General features: G+C 40.1%; 1 protein-coding gene across 1 annotated transcript; it reads right to left on the minus strand.

Annotated features, from left to right (window-relative positions):
• Positions 1-3,032: 3,032 nt before the first annotated feature.
• si:dkey-27h10.2 (mucin-2) lies at positions 3,033-21,385 on the minus strand. The gene is made up of 10 exons (XM_022194404.2): positions 21,186-21,385; positions 20,207-20,410; positions 19,982-20,059; positions 19,363-19,398; positions 19,143-19,222; positions 17,270-17,366; positions 17,084-17,170; positions 8,745-9,059; positions 8,213-8,297; positions 3,033-3,681 (listed from the first exon to the last, which is right to left on the minus strand). The coding sequence occupies exons 1-9, from the start codon at positions 21,211-21,213 to the stop codon at positions 8,257-8,259; spliced, it is 966 nt and encodes a 321-aa protein (XP_022050096.2). The 5' UTR covers positions 21,214-21,385; the 3' UTR covers positions 3,033-3,681; positions 8,213-8,256.
• Between the last annotated feature and the right edge of the window lie 311 nt (positions 21,386-21,696).

Consider the following 21,696-nt stretch of genomic DNA (forward strand, 5'->3'; position numbering starts at 1 on the left):
CCCTTCAAGAGGTGTAGCGCCTCCTCAGCAGCTTCGAGGTGGCATAGCCCCTCCTCAGCCGCCTTGAGGGGACGTAGCTTCTCCCCCCCGAGTCCTGAAGAGACAGAGCTCCTCCTCGGCAGCCTTGGAGGGACATAGTTCCTCCTCGGCAGCCTTGAGGAGGTGTAGTGCCTCCCCCAACACCTGCAGTGGCCACTTCAACACTCTGTGGTTCCCCTGCAGGAGTGGTCTCCTCTGTCCTTTCAGTCCCACCTGACCCTCCAGTCTATTCAGTCCCTCCAGTCCAACTCAAGTCCAGTCCAGCTAGTTTCTCAGTCCAACTAGCTATCCAGTCCAGTTCTAACCCAGTCCAACTCAGGTCCAGCCCAATTCCGTCCAGCTCTAGTCCAGTCCAACAGTTGTCCAGTCTAGCTCAAATCCAGTCCAGTCCATCTCAAGTTCAGTCCGGTTCTTGCCCAGTCCAGCCCCCACCCCCGCTCTGCCCCTTGAGGGGCCCCCAGCACGCCCCTGGCTCCCTGGAGGGGCCCCCCTGCCTGATCCGCCTCCGGTTTCTGGTCCGGCCTCCAGAAGATCCCTGTCGGACCAGCCGCCGGTTCCCGGCCCGGCCCCAGAAGGCCCCAACCGACGCAGCTGCCGGTTCCCAGTCCAGCCATCGGAGAACCTCCGTCAACCGGGCTACCAGTCCCAGCCTGTCCGGCTCCAGCCTGTCCGGCCTCTGGACCTCTCTCCAACGTTGCCGCCCACCCGAACCCAACCCGCCCGTCCCTCAGGCCACCCCTGGACCAGTCCCACCTGACAGATCCTTGGAGCCGCCCGCTGGTACCCAGACGGGTCCAGTGTGCGCCAGGAGGCGCACCTTGAGGCGGGGTACTGTCACACTCCTCCTGTGCCAGTGCTGACGCAGCTGACTGAGAACAGCTGAGGAGAGGCACTGCTGAGAAGCCCAGCTGAACTCTATAATTAATCAATCAGCCCACCATAAAGACTGGCACTTCCCACACCACTCTGCTGCATCATTTCACCACCTTCCCTGGCCACGACTCGCTCCATCTCCTGCACGCCGCCTTTCGGACTCTGTCTCCCCTTTTCCCACATTCCCTCCCTTGGCTCAGACAACTCGGCTCCTCTTCCGCCTCCCATGCACTGGACTCAGTAAGCCATCTTCCCCTTCACTCTAGTTAGTTTAATGTTTAGTTCTACCTCAGCCTTCGGGTCTGCCCTGTGTTTAGCTTAGTTGATTCTCTCCTCCTTGTTTCTTTCCTGCCTCTGTAATTAAGAGTTTTTCTGTTCCCTTATCCTTATTTTTATTAAATCATTGTTCATTTCATCCTCCTGTCTGTGCCTGCTGCTTGGGTTCTCCCCTGTGTTGCATGACAGTCATAGCCAGATTTTGTCAGTCCAGCTCAAAAATGATGATAATTAACCACAGCCAACATTTTAATTGATCATAGGATGCTATATACATGCATTCACAAAATGGCTGAATGTCTCACCTTAAACATCAGAAAAACTGCCACAAGTATTTGCATAATAAACAAAAACGAATGGACTGTCCTAAATGTCTGTGTAGGTTCTCATTCATCCAGTTCATGGTTGTTTAAATCAATCCACTGGACTTTAAGAAAGTTCCTTGAAGACACATAACATCCTAGCATAACGGTTAACAGTCACATGTTATGAATATCTCGGTGTCATATTAGACTCCATGCTTGAAACAACCTTACACATTGAAATATGACCTTAATATAATATAATCTTTTCAGAAGTATCAGCAACTCTAACTTTTTAAGGTGCAAAAACCTTTTTTTTTTTTTTTTTTAATGCTTCGATTAAGTCACAATTCACATCTTGTATCTCATGCTGGTCACAAGCCAACAGAACAACACTGAAACTTCTCGGATCTTTATATAAACAAATCATTAAAATCCTGAATAAGAAGACACAACAGTATCACCACTGTCGTATATCAGATAAGCGTGGGATGTTCCATTTTGAAAACATGATCATGTATGCTCATGTACGATTGGTTTTCGAGGTTGTTCATGGTTATGCGCCCTCACCTTTAAAGTTTTTTAATATATTCAACTTCTGGAAATACTACCAGGACAACAAGGGCCTCTTCTCGGAGGCAGTACACTACTTTGGACAATCTGCTTTTTCCTACAAAGCAATAACGGACTACAAAAGGTTTTCCACTGAACTAAAGACGATAACAGACGACAGACTTTTCTACAGACAAAAAATGGATCTGGAGAAACGAAGTCTGTCAGCATTGGCAGTCCTTGCAATGACTTTTACCATGTGAATGTGAGATTTTTTTTTTAATGTGATGTACTGCTTTTTCTGCTTTTTTTTTTTCCTTTTCTGGATTCTCTCTTGCTCCAGGGACTGCTGATGGAAATAAGCGAGTGCACTATAATCTGGTACAGAGCATCTTTACCTTGTGTTTAAGTTTTCTATACATGACCTCTGTCAAATTAACTAATACATTTTTTTTGAATGATCACTATTTGTCAACTACATTAAGCAGCAATGACCTTCAGTGTGGATACTTCTAGTTTTACAGATTTTATGATAATAAAGTTGCAGGTATCTGAACTGCTCCCAGCTTAAATCAGGTTTATTAATGCTGGATTCCTCTCAGAGCTGCTGCTGTTGTTCTGCTGCTCCTCTTTCATAGTTTATAAGAACCTTTATGGACCTGATTCATCAGTTATTCCACCTGTGATGAATACAAAGTTAAACAGTGAGACTACATTTTCCTCATCGTTGCTTTTTTCATGATCACATTATTCTGTAATGTTTAACATTTAGTAATTTTAACATGCCAGCTCCAGCCACTGACTGCTGCAAAGGGTTTAGGTTTGATTAGCATCGGTACCGTCCTGACTACACAGCTATTGAAAAAACAACAGCCAAAGGAGAAAAGTGGCTGCTTAGCTAGGAGTGTGTTACAATAGCATGAAGGTATTCTCATCTTTTACTACTGTAATGACATACGTTATTGATAACGGCAAAAATATGTTACACAATAAAGTTCTGTTTTTATTTAATACATTCAGATGACCATTCACATTACAGCAATTAGCAAAATCGAAACTTTTAATGGTACCAAACGATGAGATAAAAGAGCAAAATGCAGCATCTACAAAAGCATTAATACTGTAATAATTTAAATTGGACAGCCTTAATAAAATGTTTATACATGGTGTGATTATTATTGTTGTATTGTGTGTGTACAAATGCATACCAAAAAATATTATAATGTAGAAAAAGTAAGACTTTTGGAGGTTTAAAGGCCACATTTCAGGATATCTGTTTGTGTAAAAGAGGGATTTAACCTACAATAGACAACCAATGCTTGTATTTACAATAATCCATGATTTTATGTTTGTTGTTTGTTTAGTAAAGAGGTCATTAATAATAATGCTGGAAAAACATACCTTACTGTAAAACTGTAGCAACATTACCATTTAATCTATACATCTAGTAAGTACTTTAATAAACTTTTGAACACATGAATTAGTCAATAGGTAGAAAGCTGAGCTCATCTGACATTAAACTCTGAAAACACTGCTGTGTTCCAAAAGATAAAAATTGCTTCCACCCCGGAGGAAACAGTGGACTAGACTTTCCAAGAGGTGTCATTTTTTCTGGGGTCTCTTGACCTTTTTCTTGGATCTAAAAGAGACAGAGAGACAAAAAAAGAAACAGAACAATGAAAACAATGTATCCTGTCCCACAGTCATGTGTCCTGAAATCACCTGCTTTCTCCACTTGTAGCTTTGCTTTGGCCATGTTTACATAGTCTTTGATTTGACTCTGACCTCCGAAGAGAAACATCTGATTGAGGGAAAAGATAACTGACATCATCTCAGTCAGGGGGTGATGTGACAGCAGCACTGGAAGGGCTCATCTTTGGTTTTATCCAAATGTTTTTAACGAACAAATACACAATTATCTAGTTATTTGAATTGGATTTTCTCCTATCTTTAATTTTCAACAACTTTCAGAGCCCACTGGGTGCATCAAACCTTCACAATCATTAGGACCCAACCTTCTTTTCAGAGCATTTTGCTCTGACAACTTCCCCTTTCAAATTTGAGCTCAGTTAATCTGCACCCAATATGAAAGAGTTTGGTTTTTAGACCTAAGCAGTGGCTACTGATGCTCAGGTTGCAGCTAAAACTTCACATTGGTTTATAAAGTTGTGCTTGTTTGAGCCACAGGGATTAATAGGGATCTGTAAATCCAGCACCGGGTTTGTACAGTTCAGGTTCATCAGAGAGCCGCTATTTACTTTGAGGTGCAAGTACATGTCTTGCACACTTGTCATTACTGTTGGTTGTCTTTTACCTTGTAAGTATGAAAAGCCATTCAGTAAACCATACATGTCAGAAAATGAAGATCCCCTAAATGCACACATCAAAAGGTGATTACACGCTGCTGTTGGCCTCAAAAATACATCCACTGCTAACACAGTATGAATGATGCTCGTGTAATTGCTATCTTCATGACTTTGTAATTTCAAGTTTTCAGCTTCTTGACCAAAACTTGATGGTTTGTGGCAGGAAGTGGAGGGAGGAAGGGGCAGAACCAGTCCCCAGCAGCTGTTTCAGTGCTGGGTTAGCATTAGTCTATGTTTCTGACAGTAAAGATGGTGTAACGGCCGATCTGCCAGTGTGAACCACATCAAACCTCAAATGCAGGAAGTTTCCCCTCACTGTTATTACCGAGATAAGATTCAGCTCATGCACCATTGTCTTCCTGCCCACCACAAATCCATGTTTACATGTCTGCCAAGGAAATGATGACTTAGAATCATAAAACAGAGAGAACATATATAAATATGCATTAATATTCGACTCCATTCAGTACCACTTATGTTCCTCACACATGCGACACAAACCACAATCAGATCTTTGTATCTCCTCATCTCCATGACCTGTCTGTGAACCAGCAGCTCCTTCAAATAAGAACCTCTGCAAATAAAACAACCTGTATCTCACTAAAAATCTCAATCCGTCACTCTTTCTCTTCTATCTGTACCCTGGAAGTTTTCTCCAACACCAGCCATCAAACATTAAAGCCGTGCTCTGATTGGAATATAACACAGTGAACACTCAAGTCTAATCATGTTGCTTTAATTCGTGACCTGCCAGCGTGGATCCATTATCTTCCACTGCAGGCTTTCAACTTTGGCTTGCTCATCACTTACCAAACCAAGTGGGAATGAGTCCAGTGTTCCTTTTTCTTTTCTCTGCTGTTTGTCAGATTGAGGGTAATCAGTGTTTTATGACTCTTGTTCATTGTGTTCTTGTGCGAGGTAGGCTCATGTTCAACAGAAGAGTTTCATAGTCTACTAGAGCTCCAGCAGTTTCTTTAAAACTTACTGTTACTACTGATTTCAATCAGTGCACTTGTATGTCATGGTTACTTTGAAGGAATTCTTCCAGGACATCCATCCATCCATCCATTATCTGTACACCATTTAATCCTCATTAGGGTCGCAGAGGAGGAGGCTTAGGGTGAAGACAGGAGACACCCTGGACAGGTCACCAGTTGATCACAGGACTACATATAGAGACAAACAATCACACTCACATTCACACCTATGGACAATTTAGAATCACCAATCAACCTGAGCATGTTTTTTGGACTGTGGGAGGAAGTCAGAGAACCTGGAGAAAACCCATACATGTACAGAGAGAACATTCAAACTCCATGCAGAAAGATCCTAGGCCCAAGCTGGGACGTGGAACTTCTAGCTGTGAGGCGACGATGTTAACCATTGATCCACTGTGCAGCCCCCTTCCAGGACATCTACGTAGAGTAAAATTTAAAAAGTATGAGGTATGATAGTTAGAGCATCTCTTTTCTACTTCCTTAAAGCTGCTTGGGAGCACATTCGTGGTTCTAGGGGGCTGCCAGTTGCCTTTTTCAAGCCAGCGGGCTGTTGGTGCGCAAATACCCACCGCCCCGCCTCATGAAGACCAGTGTGAGTTATTTAGCTAGTTATGGTGATTAGGCAGTTAGATAGAAGGGAACTTTTCTTTGTTGTGGCTGTTTAGGCCTCAGCATGTTACTTTATCTTTCTGTCTCGAGCGGTGATGCTAATGTGAACCATGGATGACTTTGTTAAAGCATTTGTGAAGGCACCATGAGAGGATTGTATAAATGAGTGTACAAAGGATCAGTTCATAAAAAATGCTGATTACTGTAATGTTGATGTTGGAGATAAAAGAAATGAAGACACTGTAAAGGCCACAGTGACTTATTTGGGTTGTGTGGTGGGACAAGGCAGAGTGTGTCCGGTGTCAGCTATAGAGGACTACGCCCTGCCTCCAACTAAAAAAGGACTAATGCCTTTTTTGGGACTTGTTGGCTATTATTTGTGTTTTTGTAGAATTTTTTTCTACTGTTGTTGCACCCCTCACAAACCTGTTGAAGGTAAAGGTCAAGTATGTTTGGTCACCAGAGTGTCGAAAGGCTTTTGAAGCTGTGAAGGCCCTTATTTCTAATGGCCTTGTTTTGGCTGCTCCACAGTGGGATAGACCTTCTAAACTGGAGGTAGATGCTAGTAATACAGGAGCAGGTGCTGTACTGTTTGGAGTGAATAAACCAGTTTGTTTCTTTTCAAAGAAATTTAACAAACATCAACTGAATTATTCAGTAACTGAAAAGGAAACTCTAGCTTCAATTAGGGCTTTGCAGCACTTCAGTGTCTCTGTTGGCACAGGACCTGTAATGATCTTTACAGATCATAACCTACCGACCTTTCTCAGCTCCTTGCAGTCTGCTAACCAGAGGCTGGTGCGTTGGGTCTTACTGAAGGGTGAGACAATGTTCAATGTTGTGGTGGATGCATCGTCTCGGTCTCATTAGGTTTGTGTGGGATTTTTGTATTCTCTGCTGTGTTCCACCTCATTTTGTCTTAATCTTCCTTCTTAATTTAGCAGAGTGGAGAGATTTTCTTGTTATGTTTTGTTATATATTAGATTTCATAGTTGTGCTTTCATTTCAAATTTTTATGAAAATCCAGTGACTATGTGAACAACTGTCTAGAGATGTGGAGCTAACATTGATACACTGTCTTTGCATAAACAGAGATGTTTGGCATTTCTGAAGCCCGTGTTTTTGTGAGAACGGAGATGATCTGTGACTGCTAACACTGAGCTCCTGAGTGTTGCTTCTCAGATGTGAACTTATCATCGGCTGTTAAGAGTGGCGCGAAATCCTCGGGCCTCTGGCTGCAGCCCTGAGTGTTTCTGAGCTGATCGGAAGAGAGACAGAGTGTGCAGGTGCAGATGTGGGTCTTACATCCTGTAGCGCATGATGATTAGCCACAGAGGGCTCGTGTTGCTACTTGAGTGAGAAGAAACTCGTCCATCAGTGGGAGATAGAGCAGGAAGGATCAGAGGAATGAAGTCAAATGTGATTTACAGCCAGAAAAACAAAGAGATTTTGAATGGTTTGGCATTAATAAAGTAAAAGTAAAAGAACATGTAATGAACTATATATGGACATGAATTTGTGATTTTGGAAAAAGCTCACTTTACTATGTTTATTATGTTTGACATTGGTCTGTATCAGCAGATTGACTTTCCTTAGTGACTATAAGTGAATATAACTAAGGACTATAACTTGTCCTCATCTTGGTCTTGTGAAAATGAGAACATAAGACGCTTTCAACAGCTTGTGAAAAAGCTCATAAATGGATCTTGACCTAATACTTAATATTATTTTGTTAACAGAGCTATAGTCACTTAGAACATAAACAAATTGAAAAATCCTTCAGAATTACGAGCATTCCATATGCAGTTTCCATAGTGTGTATTTATAAACCATTGGATGTCAGGCCGTTAAGGTGATTTAAAATGGTAGTATTTATATCGCGCTTTACATGATACATCACATTCACCCATTGATGACAGAAGCTGCCATGCAAGGCACTAACCACAACCCACCAGGAGCAATTAGAGGTTAGGTGTCTTGCTCAGAGACACCTCGACATGAGCACAACGGGCCGAGGATCGAACCGGTAACCTTCCAGTTACAAGATGGCCACTCTACCCACTGAGCCATGCAAGTCTGGGACAAGTACATTTTATAAAGTTACAATGAACAATTATGGTTTCTCTATTTTTAATGTGTTGATTCAGGACAGGAGGCTCTGCAGCTGCAGCAGAACATCTGTCTGCTGTTTTCTTACCCAGTTTCCGAGGAACAGCACAGCTTCAAGGCGACAATAATGTCTCACACCGGACAGTTGAGAGGAACTTCCCAGAAGACCATATCTGTTTTGACAAACAGGTAGTGGATATACATTATCATGTTGGTAAAACTGGGATAAAATAAGCACACACCTACACATATTTTTTCAACAAAGAAAGTAATATCCTCTTTTTGTTGTAAAAATACAAAGATGTGCATATGCATTTGTAAGCATTATATTAAAATAGGCATGAAAAACAGTTTCAGTGTTGTGCAATGTATCTGGAAATTAAGTTCTCTTTTTTTGTCACCTAGCTAAAAGGAAAATATGTCGAAATAGCATGTTGCATTAAGTTGGAAGAGAGATATGAACACAGGAAAGGACCTGACACAATTCAATCAACATAACGCCCACAATACTTAGTGGAGGCTCTAAGCCCTGCAGTCTGCTCTCACACCTGAGCCGATGAAGACGATGTAATCAGTAACATTTCAGACACAAACTGCAAGGAAATAAGTTAAGCATCCACCTGTCTTCTGGCTGAAGTCAACATTGTTGCTGTTGTTCTCATTCGTCTCCTTCAGCGACTCCACTGAGGTCTTGTTGGAGGCAACGCCTTCATCATCAGTTTTCTCTCCACCACTGGGCTCGACAGGTGCAGGAGGACTCTGCTCTTCAACATTTGCTTTGGGTTTGTCCTCGGAGCTGTCTGCAGATGGAGCTGGAGCTGCAGATGGAGCGGGAGCTTCAGATGGAGCTGGAGCTTCAGATGGAGCTGGAGCTGCAGATGGAGCTGGAGCTGCAGACTCGGCGCTCTGATCAATGACGGATTTATCAGCCTCAGCTGTGAAGGACAAGGAAAACAAACCAAACAGCAATTTTAGTCATTCTCAAGAACATTAATACTGTTTTTCTTTTGTTTGCATAATGAATACAGTAAAAGCACTAAGGGAGCGCAGTACAAGGCTGCTCAGTCGTATCATTTCCAACGGCTGAAATCTTGAAAAAATTTGTGGCAGAAATCACAGCAACATAGAATGTGGCCATTTAACGTAGACGTACCCACAAACAAAATGATCTTGCACTGAGCACAGACGTGTGTTATGCATGTGTACGTTCTGTACAGATACTCAATCATGTGACCTAAATATGTAGCAGGCAGTGGGAATTGATGGGACTCAGAAACACTTCCACAATTTAATCAGTTGTCCCTTGTATTATTTCCAACAGATAAGTCCCGATAAGTGAACAACATTTCATTTGTAGTCGGATCACAATCATGTGATCGTCAGCAGGCAGGTGATGTAGTGTTCACTTGTTGTCATAGTTACAGTGATGCTGTGCTGCTATCTCACAATGACACAGAAGTCTTTAACAAATCTGTGGATTCAGACTATAAGCTGCATCACTGCCAAAATCTAATCACTTGGTCCTTGTGTCATTTCTGACCTTCCCTGAAAATTTCATCCAAATCCGTTATTCTGTTTTTGAGTAATGCTGCTAACAGACAGACAAACAGACAAGCCAACGCCGATCGTCACATAACTCCATCAAGACTCTGCCTCCTCGGCAGAGTAATAAATGAAAACAACGTGCACAAACAAAAACCACACGCAGACTGAGTCATTTTGGAATGTTCTTGTAAGTCCTGACATTTATGTCATACCTTACTCAACAGGAACTTAAACTCTTGCATTTAATTGCATAATATCTCTGACATTTCTCCATCACTTTGATCTTCTGTGACATTGCAGATTTGCTGTTTGTTTCAGAGTGTTCTGTATTCAGCTGCCACTTAACAGCAGCATTATAGCCTGAAGTGATTTGTGCTCAGGCAGGATTTATCTCTGGCGAGGGCGTTTGAGGGGGCCACCATGTTGGTAATGAGGCAGCTGATTACTGACCAGCTCCTAATGAGCCACAGCCATGCAGCTGTTGGAGGCTGTGGGAAAGTAGGGCGGCCCCGTCATTATCTGACCTAGTTCTAGGCAGAGGGAAAGTGAAGATGAAGAGGAGAGGTAGATGGCCACTGTGGATGACTAAGATGGTTTCGCAGGCATCATTCCAGCCTTCAGAGAAACATCATGTCTGCTGGTTTTACAGCAGATTACTTCATCATAGGTGGACTCTTGACTCGACTGTCAGCTCAGGATTCTCATTTTGTACACTGGCACTGGAGATGTGATGTTGTGCCATAAATTCATTGGTTAAAATGCAAATTCTATGACATCATTTAACATCTCAGCCAGAGACGGACAGACTGGAAGAGGGAGAAACAGCTAGCTAAGCTCTCTGCAAGGTGAAAAAAAGTCTGCCTCCAAGCACCCGTAGACCTCAATAATTAACACCTGAGGAACAACTGCTTGGTACAGTGACTTCGCAGAGTCTTTATGAAGGTAGTGGAGAAGCAGCACAGACACACTTTTACTCATCAAGAACCACTTACACCATGCAGCCATCTCTAAAAAAAACTTAAACGCTATCAGTAGGATAGCTGTGAAATTTGGTGCCGATATTTATTTAATCCCAATGAGTTTGGTGATTCCAAAATTTCTCATCAGATCACTACTTCTAACTGCACAATATTTTTGGTTTATGAGTAACTGTACAACTAATCTCAATCCCATGAGCCTCAGCTGCAGTTTGAATTAATGAGTAAACATTAGCATGCTAACTTGCTAAACTAAGATGGTAAACATTTCCACATTCCTCATCTCGGCCCTAGTCAACAACCACAGTCTCAATAATATGAACTAAAACAAGTTTCTCAGGAAGGTCTGCAGATATGTGGACTCAGAGAAAAGGCAGATACTAAAATCAAAAAGTGTGCAAGTTCATGACTGTGAAGATTGGAATTGAGTCATTAAACCTTCATATGTTAGCACACTAGCTTTAGCATTGAGCTAGTAGCCTCAGCTGTTTAAGCATCTAAATATAGTTGACTTTCCAAAAAATGATCCAACAGCCACTCCCACCATTCAGGAATCAGACAGGTGTGTGATTAGAACCTTTAGCCCTTTAAGTCTGTAAAAATGAAGACGTCTTCTAATACAGTTTGACTCACAACCGGGACCTGAGTACCTAATTTTGTGCCATCTCATGTAGATGCTTGTGGTGGTAGGACAATAAAGAGCCTCGATTCCTTGTATTTGCTACTGATTTGTAAGCCATCCACATTTTTGCAGTACGTAGAGCTCAACACACGGTCACTGTACAGTAGTTGTGTGCATAAAACAGAAAGCAATAGACTTGAAGTGTGAAAGTCTGACTGTTACTTTTGTTACGACCAGTAGCATTTCTTGACTTTTATAGTGATTTCTCACTCTGCCTCTGAGCGTGTCTTGATGAAACAGCTGTATTAACTTTTGCTTTAATACAGACAAGGTGTTGTACAAAGCTAGTTTGTTTCCAGCACACATCAATTTTCACACAATCAAGGTGCAACATGTCACTTATTCTTTTAACTTTGGAGCGGCCGAGGAGCCTCTTTACTCTGCTCTAGTTCCACACTTACTAACCCAACTCTTACATCTGTAAGTGTGTAGGGTCTTTTAAAACATGAGCAAATAAACCAAATTCCCAAATTGTCCCAAATTCCAAGTTCTGCAAAAAAGAATCCTCTTTCAAGCATCAAATTACATCATTTAATACTGTTGTAAGCCAAAACTGTATCTATATATATATGCTATATTTCATCGCCCTAAATTTACAATATGGCCTAACACATCAGGATGGTGTTTAAAAATGAAAGTATTTTTATGTGCAACTTGTATCAGTTGATACAATTTTAATGCTTCCTCATTTGCCAAATCTCTCTGCAAATGAATTTTCCTCCTAAATAAAGGAAAAGAAAGATTTTTTTAAAAACTGAAATGAATTAACCACTGATCGTGTTTCATCTCTTTTATTGCTTCTTAATCCTTTCATATAAAACTGACCAGTTGCGTTTCACAACATGCAGCTTGCAAATGTCACTTTAATGAGGTTCCCAATATTGCCATGGTTTTTGGTCTTGGTTTGCTGATTTTGGAAACGCTTTTGTCATGTGTCAGTGTTTGTTTTGTCCTTCCTTTGTGCTTTTCCCGCCAGTTTTCTGTGCACTCCACAGTCTTGGTGTCATTATTTCCCAGCATTTCCAATTCAAGATTTATTTACTTTTTTTTTTTTTTTTACATTTTTTGTTGTATCTTATATTCTGCCTCTGCATGTTCCCAGTGTTTTTGTTTGCTTGCCTAGATTTTTGTAATCTTGCATCAGTTTTGAGGTCCAGTGTGCAGGATGTAGGAGAATCTATTGCCTGAAATTAAATATATGAATTATACATAAGTTTAACAGTGTATAATCCAGGCGTGAACTAACCGTGACGTCACCTGTTGGTTTCAACGCCGAGAAAATGAAGCCCGGATTTTGCTACTTCCTGGTCGCCATTTTGGATTTTTTTGGAGCCAGTGACGTAAAAGGCGTCATCAAACAGGCTGGACCGGAGAGCAACTAGGGGCAGGACCAGTCTATGGGCGGGCCAGACTGAGAGCTGAAGACTCTCTTATCCCGCCCACATTTTACCGCAGAGGCTTCTGTTGCTGTCTATCAAGTATAGCCACGCCCCCTGGCTCCGCCAATTTTAACGATTTGTTTAAAATCCAGTACTGATTTATTTTAAGATCGGCCACCTGATCTCTCATTTTGACCATGAAAACTAACGGGAAAAAAAATCCTGAGCTGTAGAAAATCAGTCTATCAAATTTTATTTTTTCCGGTGATGAATTGGGGTCTATGGAGCAAAAGCTTTTCGGAGCCAGGCCTAGCGGACGGCGTGATATTGCAAGTTTTTGACACTTCCGGGTTGGCTTCAATTCTGGAGCCAGATGCTACGTCCATCTTTATATACAGTCTATGGTATAATCACTTGAAAGTGTGTCATGTTGCAGTGCCAAGGCAAGTCCTTTCATGTTTTTTTAGGACTGTACTTGCTTGAACACACTGGAAGCAGACGCCGATAAAAGAGGTATTTTGTTTGGCTGCAATTAGCAACTTCACCTCTAGATATCACTACACCTTTAGTTTGACTCACCAGATGTAGACTGTGAGTGTATACCTCCCAATTTCATACGTTTTCCTCCCTGTCTGCTTTTTACACGTTAACCTTTTTTGAAATACCCTTAACTACAGGAAACAAAAGCGACAATCTCCAAGCAGCAACCTGTACGCTAAAGTTTCAAGTTTGGCCAAATGTTTGAATTGTGTAAATACAGCAGCCCTGCTACTATTTTTGTTGTAAACTGCTCTCCTCTCTGTAGGCAAATGCTCAAAAATTATCATTGCATATTGTTGTTTGCCACGTCCAAGACAACTGCGACTGATTTTAAGAAATACAAACACACCAGAGTGTTGCCACACCATGTCTACGTATTCTAGCGCTACAGAACAATCCTAAAATGTGACACTACAAAATGGTGTAAATTCGATCTTTAAGTATGTAAACTGTGCTTTTAGTTTGCTTATTTCAACCCACCGCTTTTGTACAGCATTAGGCAATTTGTTTTGTAACTTCAGTTATAGATATTATGTGTCAATTGTAATTATGACTTAATAAACTGAGTTTATTAGGTTTGCTTCCATTTCCATAAAGCTGTGGACCTGAGTACTGCAGATCATGTTTACAAAGCCTTTTCACCGTTCAAACAGGGAAACTGAATAGTGTGTATCAAAATTACATCAGAGATGTTTCTAAATGTTCTGTGGAAGTTTTTACTCATCAGAACTCATTTACACATGTTACCTTTATAGACTTCCGTACATGATGTCAAATTTGCCTTTGAAATTTGGAGGGGTTGTGTATCTTACAGACTTGAGTAATATACAGTAAAAATTGTAATAGTGCAAAATAACAGTTTTTATTTTTCAGTCAGCCTCATCTAAATGGTATCTGGGTCCTCTTTGAGCTCTTTGCCCTAGTTTCTTTAGTCATTGGTTTGCACAAGCACATTTGTTTTCCAGTAACGCCTTCACACTAATCTCATTCTGTGGTTTTAAGATGCTTGTTAGCCACAAACATTCAAGTAGCATCCACTTTTGAAGCAGAAACTCTTTGCAGTGAGATTAAAGAAAGAAAAGATATTTCATTTTTGAGCTGCTCATTGATCCACATATGTCTCATATGTAACCAAATGAAGTCTAAAAAAGGCCAATTGAATTTAAGGTGCTATAGAAGATTAGGTTTGGGGGTAAGTTCCTGTCACAGAGATTTTACAATCCCCAAAAAAATTTCCAGTAGATTAGTACTCAGTAGAAAAACCAGATGAACAATTAAAAATCTGGCCGTGTGATTGCTGTGAAGTCACCTAAAGCCAAAATTTCATTATTTCTCTTAAATGAGAGGAAGAAAACTTTTTGTAAGATGGTTGTTTTTCAAAATGTCTATTGAAACAAAGCGTCCCGACATGATCACACCTTTAACTTCTAGCACAGTGACCCCTCAGAGTAGAACAGGAGCTCTTTTCAAACATGGAAATGTCAACTGGACAAGTGGATGAGAATAAACAATTATATATTTCATGTTGAATGTATAATAAAGACGTCATATAAAACATACAACGTAGGGAAGAACCATCCTCATATGTTGCTTTCCTTATTCAATTTCTAGATTTTCTTACTTTGAAACTTGATTTCTGACTTGTTGCATATGAAGACAAAGTCCTTTTAATAAAATCTGAATTTAAACTACATTCTGTTAGGGAAAATGCAACCTGCTCAACTCTTGTTAGAGACACTGGGTGTCAACTGTACTTACAGCCATGGCCATAAGTTTGGACACAAGTACCATGACGCTTGTGAATCTTAGAAAATACCACAAAATTGTCACTTACAATATAAATACCAGTCATAGCCATCAACCAAAATGAAATACAGATATTTCCAGTGCATAAATTTGATGTTTGACAGCAAATAGTATATGAAAAACTTTCATCAGTCAATGACAAAATTTGTGCAACAATTTGCAGTTAATATTCCAATGTCAATATTTGCTGTCAAACATCAAATTTATGCACTGGAAATATCTGTATTTCATTTTGGTTGATGGCTATGACTGGTAAGTGACAATTTTGTGGTATTTTCTAAGATTCACAAGCGTCATGGTACTTGTGTCCAAACTTATGGCCATGGCTGTAAGATGAACTGAATTTATTGAGTTGGCTTCCATTTCCATCAAGTGGTGGATTCGAGTACTGCAGGTCATGTTTTACAACGTTTTTTTTCTACTTTCAAACTAGGGAAGTGTCTCTCCTCTATGTGCACAGTTTCCGCCACAGATGTTTCAAAATGTTCCTTGGAAGATCATACTTATCAGAACTCATTCACTGTTTTGTTGTTGTTTTTCAAGACGTGTGAGTCAGATTCTTGTGTTAATGTCAAATTTCCCATGAAAAAAAAATCATTAACTGTGTGGACAGTAAATTTCTAAAAGTGCAGTGGATTAATACATCACAAATATGTGTGATATACAGAAAAACATGAACATACTCATATTTTATATTTAAATGAAGTCATTAAAACTGTGCTCAGATTTCTATTCTCATATTCACAGCATCTGAGTATAATGTCTTAAACGGAAGGTAGAAAGTGTTGTTGTGAACTGCACTTCCTTTTATTCTGTTTAACTGATCTTAAGAAAGAGGAAGGGAAATAACAAACCATCAGCCCACAACTTACAGTGACTTCATTTGATACAACAAAGTGTTAGTCATGTTCCTCAGGATACGACAGATACAACACAATAATAAGAAGAAACTCCACCAAGGGTGCTCAGTCGTTGTATCATTTGAAATCTTTAATAAAAAATTACCTTGAGCTGAGCACAGGCGTTTGTTATGTATGTGTACGTTATGTATGGATACCGAATCGTGTGACCTAAATATGTAGCGGGAATTGATGGGACACAGAAATATCCCCACAATTTAATCAGTTGTTTCTTGTATCATTTCCAATGGATAAGTCCCAATAAGTCCGCAGCGGTCGATGTTTAGAAGGATCACAATCATATGATGATCAGCAGGCGGCTGATGTCATGTTCACTTGTTGTCATGATTACAATGATGCCCTGACGCTTTCTCGCAATACAGAAGTTTATAACAAATCCAGACTATAAGCTGCATCACTGCCAAAATCTAATAAGGGGTCCTTGTGTTGTTTCTGACCTTCCCTGAAACTTTCATCCAAATCTGTTAGTCTGTTTTTGAGTAATGTTGCTAACAGACAGACAAACAGACAAATGTGTGTCAGTCGTCACATAACTCCAAGGGCGTCAGTTTGTTTTTAAAAGTTGGGGGGATGGAGACCACAGCACTTTGAGAAAATGTCGAAGAACGGCGGCAAAATGTCACAAGCTGGGCTTGAACTCACAACCGTTGTACCAAAGGGGGAGGCTCAAGCCATTGAGCTATCAGTACATACAGGTAGAGGGGTCTGTGGGTCACTATAATACTAATTCTCCCTGGCCAAAATTTTGCCCCTGCACGCCTCTGGTCGGAGCTTACACTTGGCACAGGCGCAAATTTAGCATCTGCACGTTTTTTGTTGTTGTTTTTTTTAACCTCACGAAGGTGTGCTGCGTGTTTGTGCAACTCTCGGCCGAGTGCGAATGGTGCGTTCAGGAGCGTCGGAATTTTCTATACTACTGAAAATAACTGGATTTACAACGGCTTACATGTGAAGAATTTGAATGTGTTGGAGACAAAATGACCTATGAACAAAAAGTGGGGGGGACACGTCCCCACCGTCCCCCCCTAAACTGACGCCTATGCATAACTCTGCCATGTTCCTTGATGGAGTAATTTAAAAAAATCTCCTAGATCATGTATTTGCTGTTACCTTTCTGCTCCTCTGGTTCCTCAGGTTTTGCTTCAGTTTCTTGTGATTCTTTTTCTGTAGTTTCTATGCTTTCAAAGGTTTGCAGGCCTGAAAAAAGGATCAGAAATTACATGGACCTGTTTAGATATTGGAATACGCTTTGTTAAGATAGTTAGTCATTGAGCTAACTGAAGGTGGTGAACTGACCGTTCTGAGGTACAGATTCAACAGGCAACTCAGGGTCTATGACACTCAGAGGGATGTTGGCTTCATCCGGCCTGGAGGTGAAATCAACAGAGTAGCGCTGTAGGAAGATTCAGAACACACAGAGAAGAACATACGTTATTCCTCTTTTTTTTTTTTTACATTGAACACAGACTCCTGACTCCCTTTAAGTTGCTTTTATGAGACACTGATACCACTTCATGTTTGTGCAGCAACAACTAGCAGCCAGACAGTTTAACTCTGCATACATTTGAAAATGAGGAAACAGCAAACCTGCCCAAAGCTACAGAACAATCATCCAACCATCGCCCAAAACCCAGTAAAAGATGAAGCGCTGAGAAACTTCATGTATTCAGCTTTGAAACACAAGTTCCCCTGCTGCCCTAAAGATGTGGACTAACTGTACTTCCGTTGCTTAATTACTGTAAAGTCATCTGATGAGTTGTGAAAGTGGTAAACCATCTCAGTTAAACTAGATATTAGAAGATTTTAAAGTGAGTTCATTGGGTATGTCAATACAGGTTACAGACAGATTTGCTTTCCTTTTTAGTTTAAAGACTTTCTTCTTCATTTAACTTTGAAAACTTACAGTTTTAGCTGTTGAAACAATTTTTGATCAAAGTCAGTGCAAAGACTGCACCCAGTTAAAGATAGATAAATAATGAGTCTACATATGTAGAGACTTAAAAATGCTTTAAATATTATGAAAGAAAACAACCACGATTTAATTTAACAGATATTAAAGACACTCAGCATGTTTCCATCATGTCTGTTTTCTCAAACTATAATTGTTTGGGGAGTTTTAACTCTCCTTTGCATTCTGGGCAGTCTGTTTATACTAGTTTTGTTTCTTGGAAACTTAATTTAATGAGTTCACTTAATCCTCAGTCATTCATCTTTTAATTTTTAGTCCCAATAACTGAAGTTATAAGAACTCTTGTTTTTAAGTTCTAAATTAGACTGAAAATAAAAAATTTGTTTAGTTAACAAGAAAACTGATAAATCTAAGAAAACATGACTTAATTTGATTGTTTTAGGATGCTAAAAACATAACGTTTTGTACTTGGATTTTGGTGTTGACTGAAACAACGATTTTATATATATATATATATATATATATATATATATATATACTTTTTATGCTAAGCTAAGCTAAGCTATCTGGCAGCAGGTTGTGACAAATAATAAGCAAGTACTGTCAATCCCTAGCCTAGCCGCGCTAGACAACCCACGGCAACGAATTTAATTCTCTGCCAGGGTGGGTCTAGTTACCCTCCATAAGGCTCGAGGCTGGATTCTCCTAAAACTGGCCAGACCAATCACCATGAAGTGTAGAGTCAGAAGGCGGGCGTAACTAAGTGACGACAGAGGCGCGACGATTCTGACAGAAACTACCGGCGCACAATAAACAGTTATCTTTGTGTTATCTTTTTCAGTTAACTTTGGCCACAGCCCTTAAAGATTTGAAGCTAAAATTCAACTTGAAAGATAAACAAAGGACGGCACTGAAGTGTTTCATTGAGAAGAAAGACGTATTTGGACTTATGCCGACGGGATATGGCAAATCCTTAATATACCAGTTGTCTCCGCTGGTTGGGAAGCTAATGGGACTTAGCCACAATCCGCCGGTGCTCTAGGAACTACGTCAGCCTATTCGTTGCGCTGATTGGTTATATACCTACCCAACTGCTGCAGAGTGATTTGAAAGACAACCTTTTAGCCCGCCTCCCTCCCTGTCGAGCGTTCCTAGACCCTTGTGTCTTAAGAGCTGGGTCTAGCGTGGCTAGGTTAGTCCATCCTAACATGTTGAACTATCCTTTGTTGGAAAGAGGAATCAAAGTGATACTGTACTTACTCTGCCTCTCTTCTGAACCACAAAACAAGCAACTCCAAACGCAAGAGCTACAATGATGATCACGACGAGGATGATGATACCTGAAGGAGAAAACCAATGTGTTTGTGTAACTATGTCCAAGCCACAGATGTAAATTTGTTCTTTATGTCTAAAGTTACTGTGTAGTTATGACCTTAAAAGCAGATTTTGATCTGACTTCAGACATCAAAAAATAACTCACCAGTTTTGTCATCAGTTCTGGGTTGTGAAGTGGGGTCTGCAAGAAACAAAGACAAGTTCATGCTAATCGCTGCCAAATGTCAGTCCGTTCATAATATAATCAGTCACGGCTAGATTGTCAAAGCTGCTCAGTCTTCAGTCCATAATCGAATACATATTTAAAGCAGCTTCAACGTGTTTTTGGCCACTTGGGGGTAGCAGAACAAGCCGAATGCACAACAGTGACATATCAGCAATGTTGATATGTGGACTAATAGGTTAGAAAACAGTTGGAGACTTGGAGTAGCATTCATTTTTAGGTGTGTTTCTGACAACCTCATCTCTGTCCTTGGTCTGAGGAAAATATTTGACTAGCTTAAATGCTACACTGTAGCCTCCAGCCCATCATATCTTCGGAGGTGTTGTCCTGGAGCTTTTACATTGTAAAACTGAGGAGAACTGCAAAGTTGGATGATAACCTTCTGTGCAGCTGTCACAACTGCACTAATCAACTACCTAATCAATACTATAGTGCCAAAGCCGAATGTGGTTTATGCTAAAAAACAAACAAAAAACACAATTGCTTCACTAATGCTTTTCTGACAGTAATTCCACACAAAAAGAAAAATGGTTAGGCTTACTCTTGGTAGTGACGGTGGTTTTCACAGTTTTTGAAGTAGTCATGGGTTTAGGTGTGGTCGAGGATAAATTTTTACCACCTGAATGAGAAAACATGTTATTCTACAATAATACAAAAAAAAAAAATGTAAACAGGCATCAAAACAGAGAAGAGATGATGATAAATGGACCAGATATGTGACTTTAATGCTTAATAAGCTTTAGGCTACAGAGGTAATAGCTCCTACCTTTGCTCTCTGTGGTCGAGGGTGAGATGGCGATAGTGGTGGTGGGGTTCAAGCTGCTGCTGGGACTTAAGGTACTTGTGATGTTGGTGGTATTTGTGATGCTGGTGGTATTTGTGATGCTGGTGGTATTTGTGATGCTGGTGTTCATTCTCGCCATAGACTCTCCATTTGGCTCATCTGCTCTGACAGATGCCACAAACAAACCTACAGGAAAAGAGAAAGTTTTCTAAAAGGTGAGCTCAAGAATTATTAAAGTTTAAAAAATAAATAAATAAAAATTTGGCCTTTTCGCTCTTTGTCTTTGTTTAGCACCTTTCAAATGATCCTCATCCCCCATTGTATCAGCAATCTGCCTCGTTAATTCAAATTTCATTCACATAATCAAAGCATAAAATTGACCGGATTCCAAAACACTGCACACACATATGGTAAAAAAGTAACTATGACACTGTATATTTACATTTGAAAGGACTTTGTCGCCCGTTTTAACCATTTCTAGTGAACATTTTTTAAGACATACGTGAAACGATGAGAGAAAGCACCACATCAGGGTTTATAAGTGAAATAAAGTTACTGTAATTGTAAAATCCTCAATAGACGGGTTCAAATGTGTACAATATTATCCACTTCTATGACTCACACTGTTAACTACAGCCACTTATGTAAATACCCGTGTTAAGGTGTGGCCCTGCTTGTCTGACTGATTTCTTTTCTCATTTCAACATTACAACTACACTTTTTAACTTTCTAAAACTGTCACTTAAGGCATCAGCAACAATATTCGATCTAATTAAGTGTGATAATTGAATTGCAATTGTATTTTTACCAAACGTATAACTACATTCTCAAATCCAGACATCACATTTGGAAAATATTTCTCTCTTTTTTGCCAGCAAAGCTTAATTAGCTCTAAAATCACTAATTTCTGTCTGAAGAGATGAATTACGTAAAATACACACGAACATCTAAATAGTCTTACCCAGAATTAAGAAAGAAATCGATGACATGGTGAGTTTGATTGAAGCCACTGGTGGTAAAAGACGCAAAATGTAGATAAGAATAAGATAAATGCACAGTATATGTATTATTAAAGTCCTCTGTCCAAAGGTGCTGCTTTCATCTGCTGCTTTTCCTCTTCAATGCTTCAAAGCATTTCCTGCTTCTGAAGGAACCAGAAAAGAGGATCAACACCTCTGAACAGTGTTGCTCAAACGGCATTAGAGGAAACTGCTGTTACATTGCTTCAGATTCTTCTTTCAATGCAGAAAAAACCTATTATTAGTGACAAAACTCTGCTGTAACATTTTTGTGCCAAAATACCCACCTGTATGTGTTTAAAGGATTCATTTGTCATTTTATTTCCTCTTAACAACATACCATACAGGAATAATTGTCTCTTTTGTGTTTTATTCTTGAGAAACTGCAACAAAAAAAAAGGTTCAAACAACACATTTCTGTTGCAGTCAGTTCAGTTTTATGCTCACTAGATG

Source organism: Acanthochromis polyacanthus, chromosome 3 (genome assembly GCF_021347895.1).
Source record: "Acanthochromis polyacanthus isolate Apoly-LR-REF ecotype Palm Island chromosome 3, KAUST_Apoly_ChrSc, whole genome shotgun sequence".
Lineage (NCBI taxonomy): Eukaryota > Metazoa > Chordata > Actinopteri > Pomacentridae > Acanthochromis > Acanthochromis polyacanthus.

Bases quoted from the DNA above. Each gene is read 5' to 3' on its own strand.
- si:dkey-27h10.2 (XM_022194404.2), bottom strand. From the start codon at position 21,213: ATGTCATCGATTTCTTTCTTAATTCTGG. The intron at 20,060-20,206 runs GTAGGAGCTATT...TTTCTCATTCAG, and splicing joins CTCGACCACAGAGAGCAAAG to GTGGTAAAAATTTATCCTCG. The intron at 17,171-17,269 runs GTCAGTTCACCA...TCCTTTTTTCAG, and splicing joins TGAATCTGTACCTCAGAACG to GCCTGCAAACCTTTGAAAGC.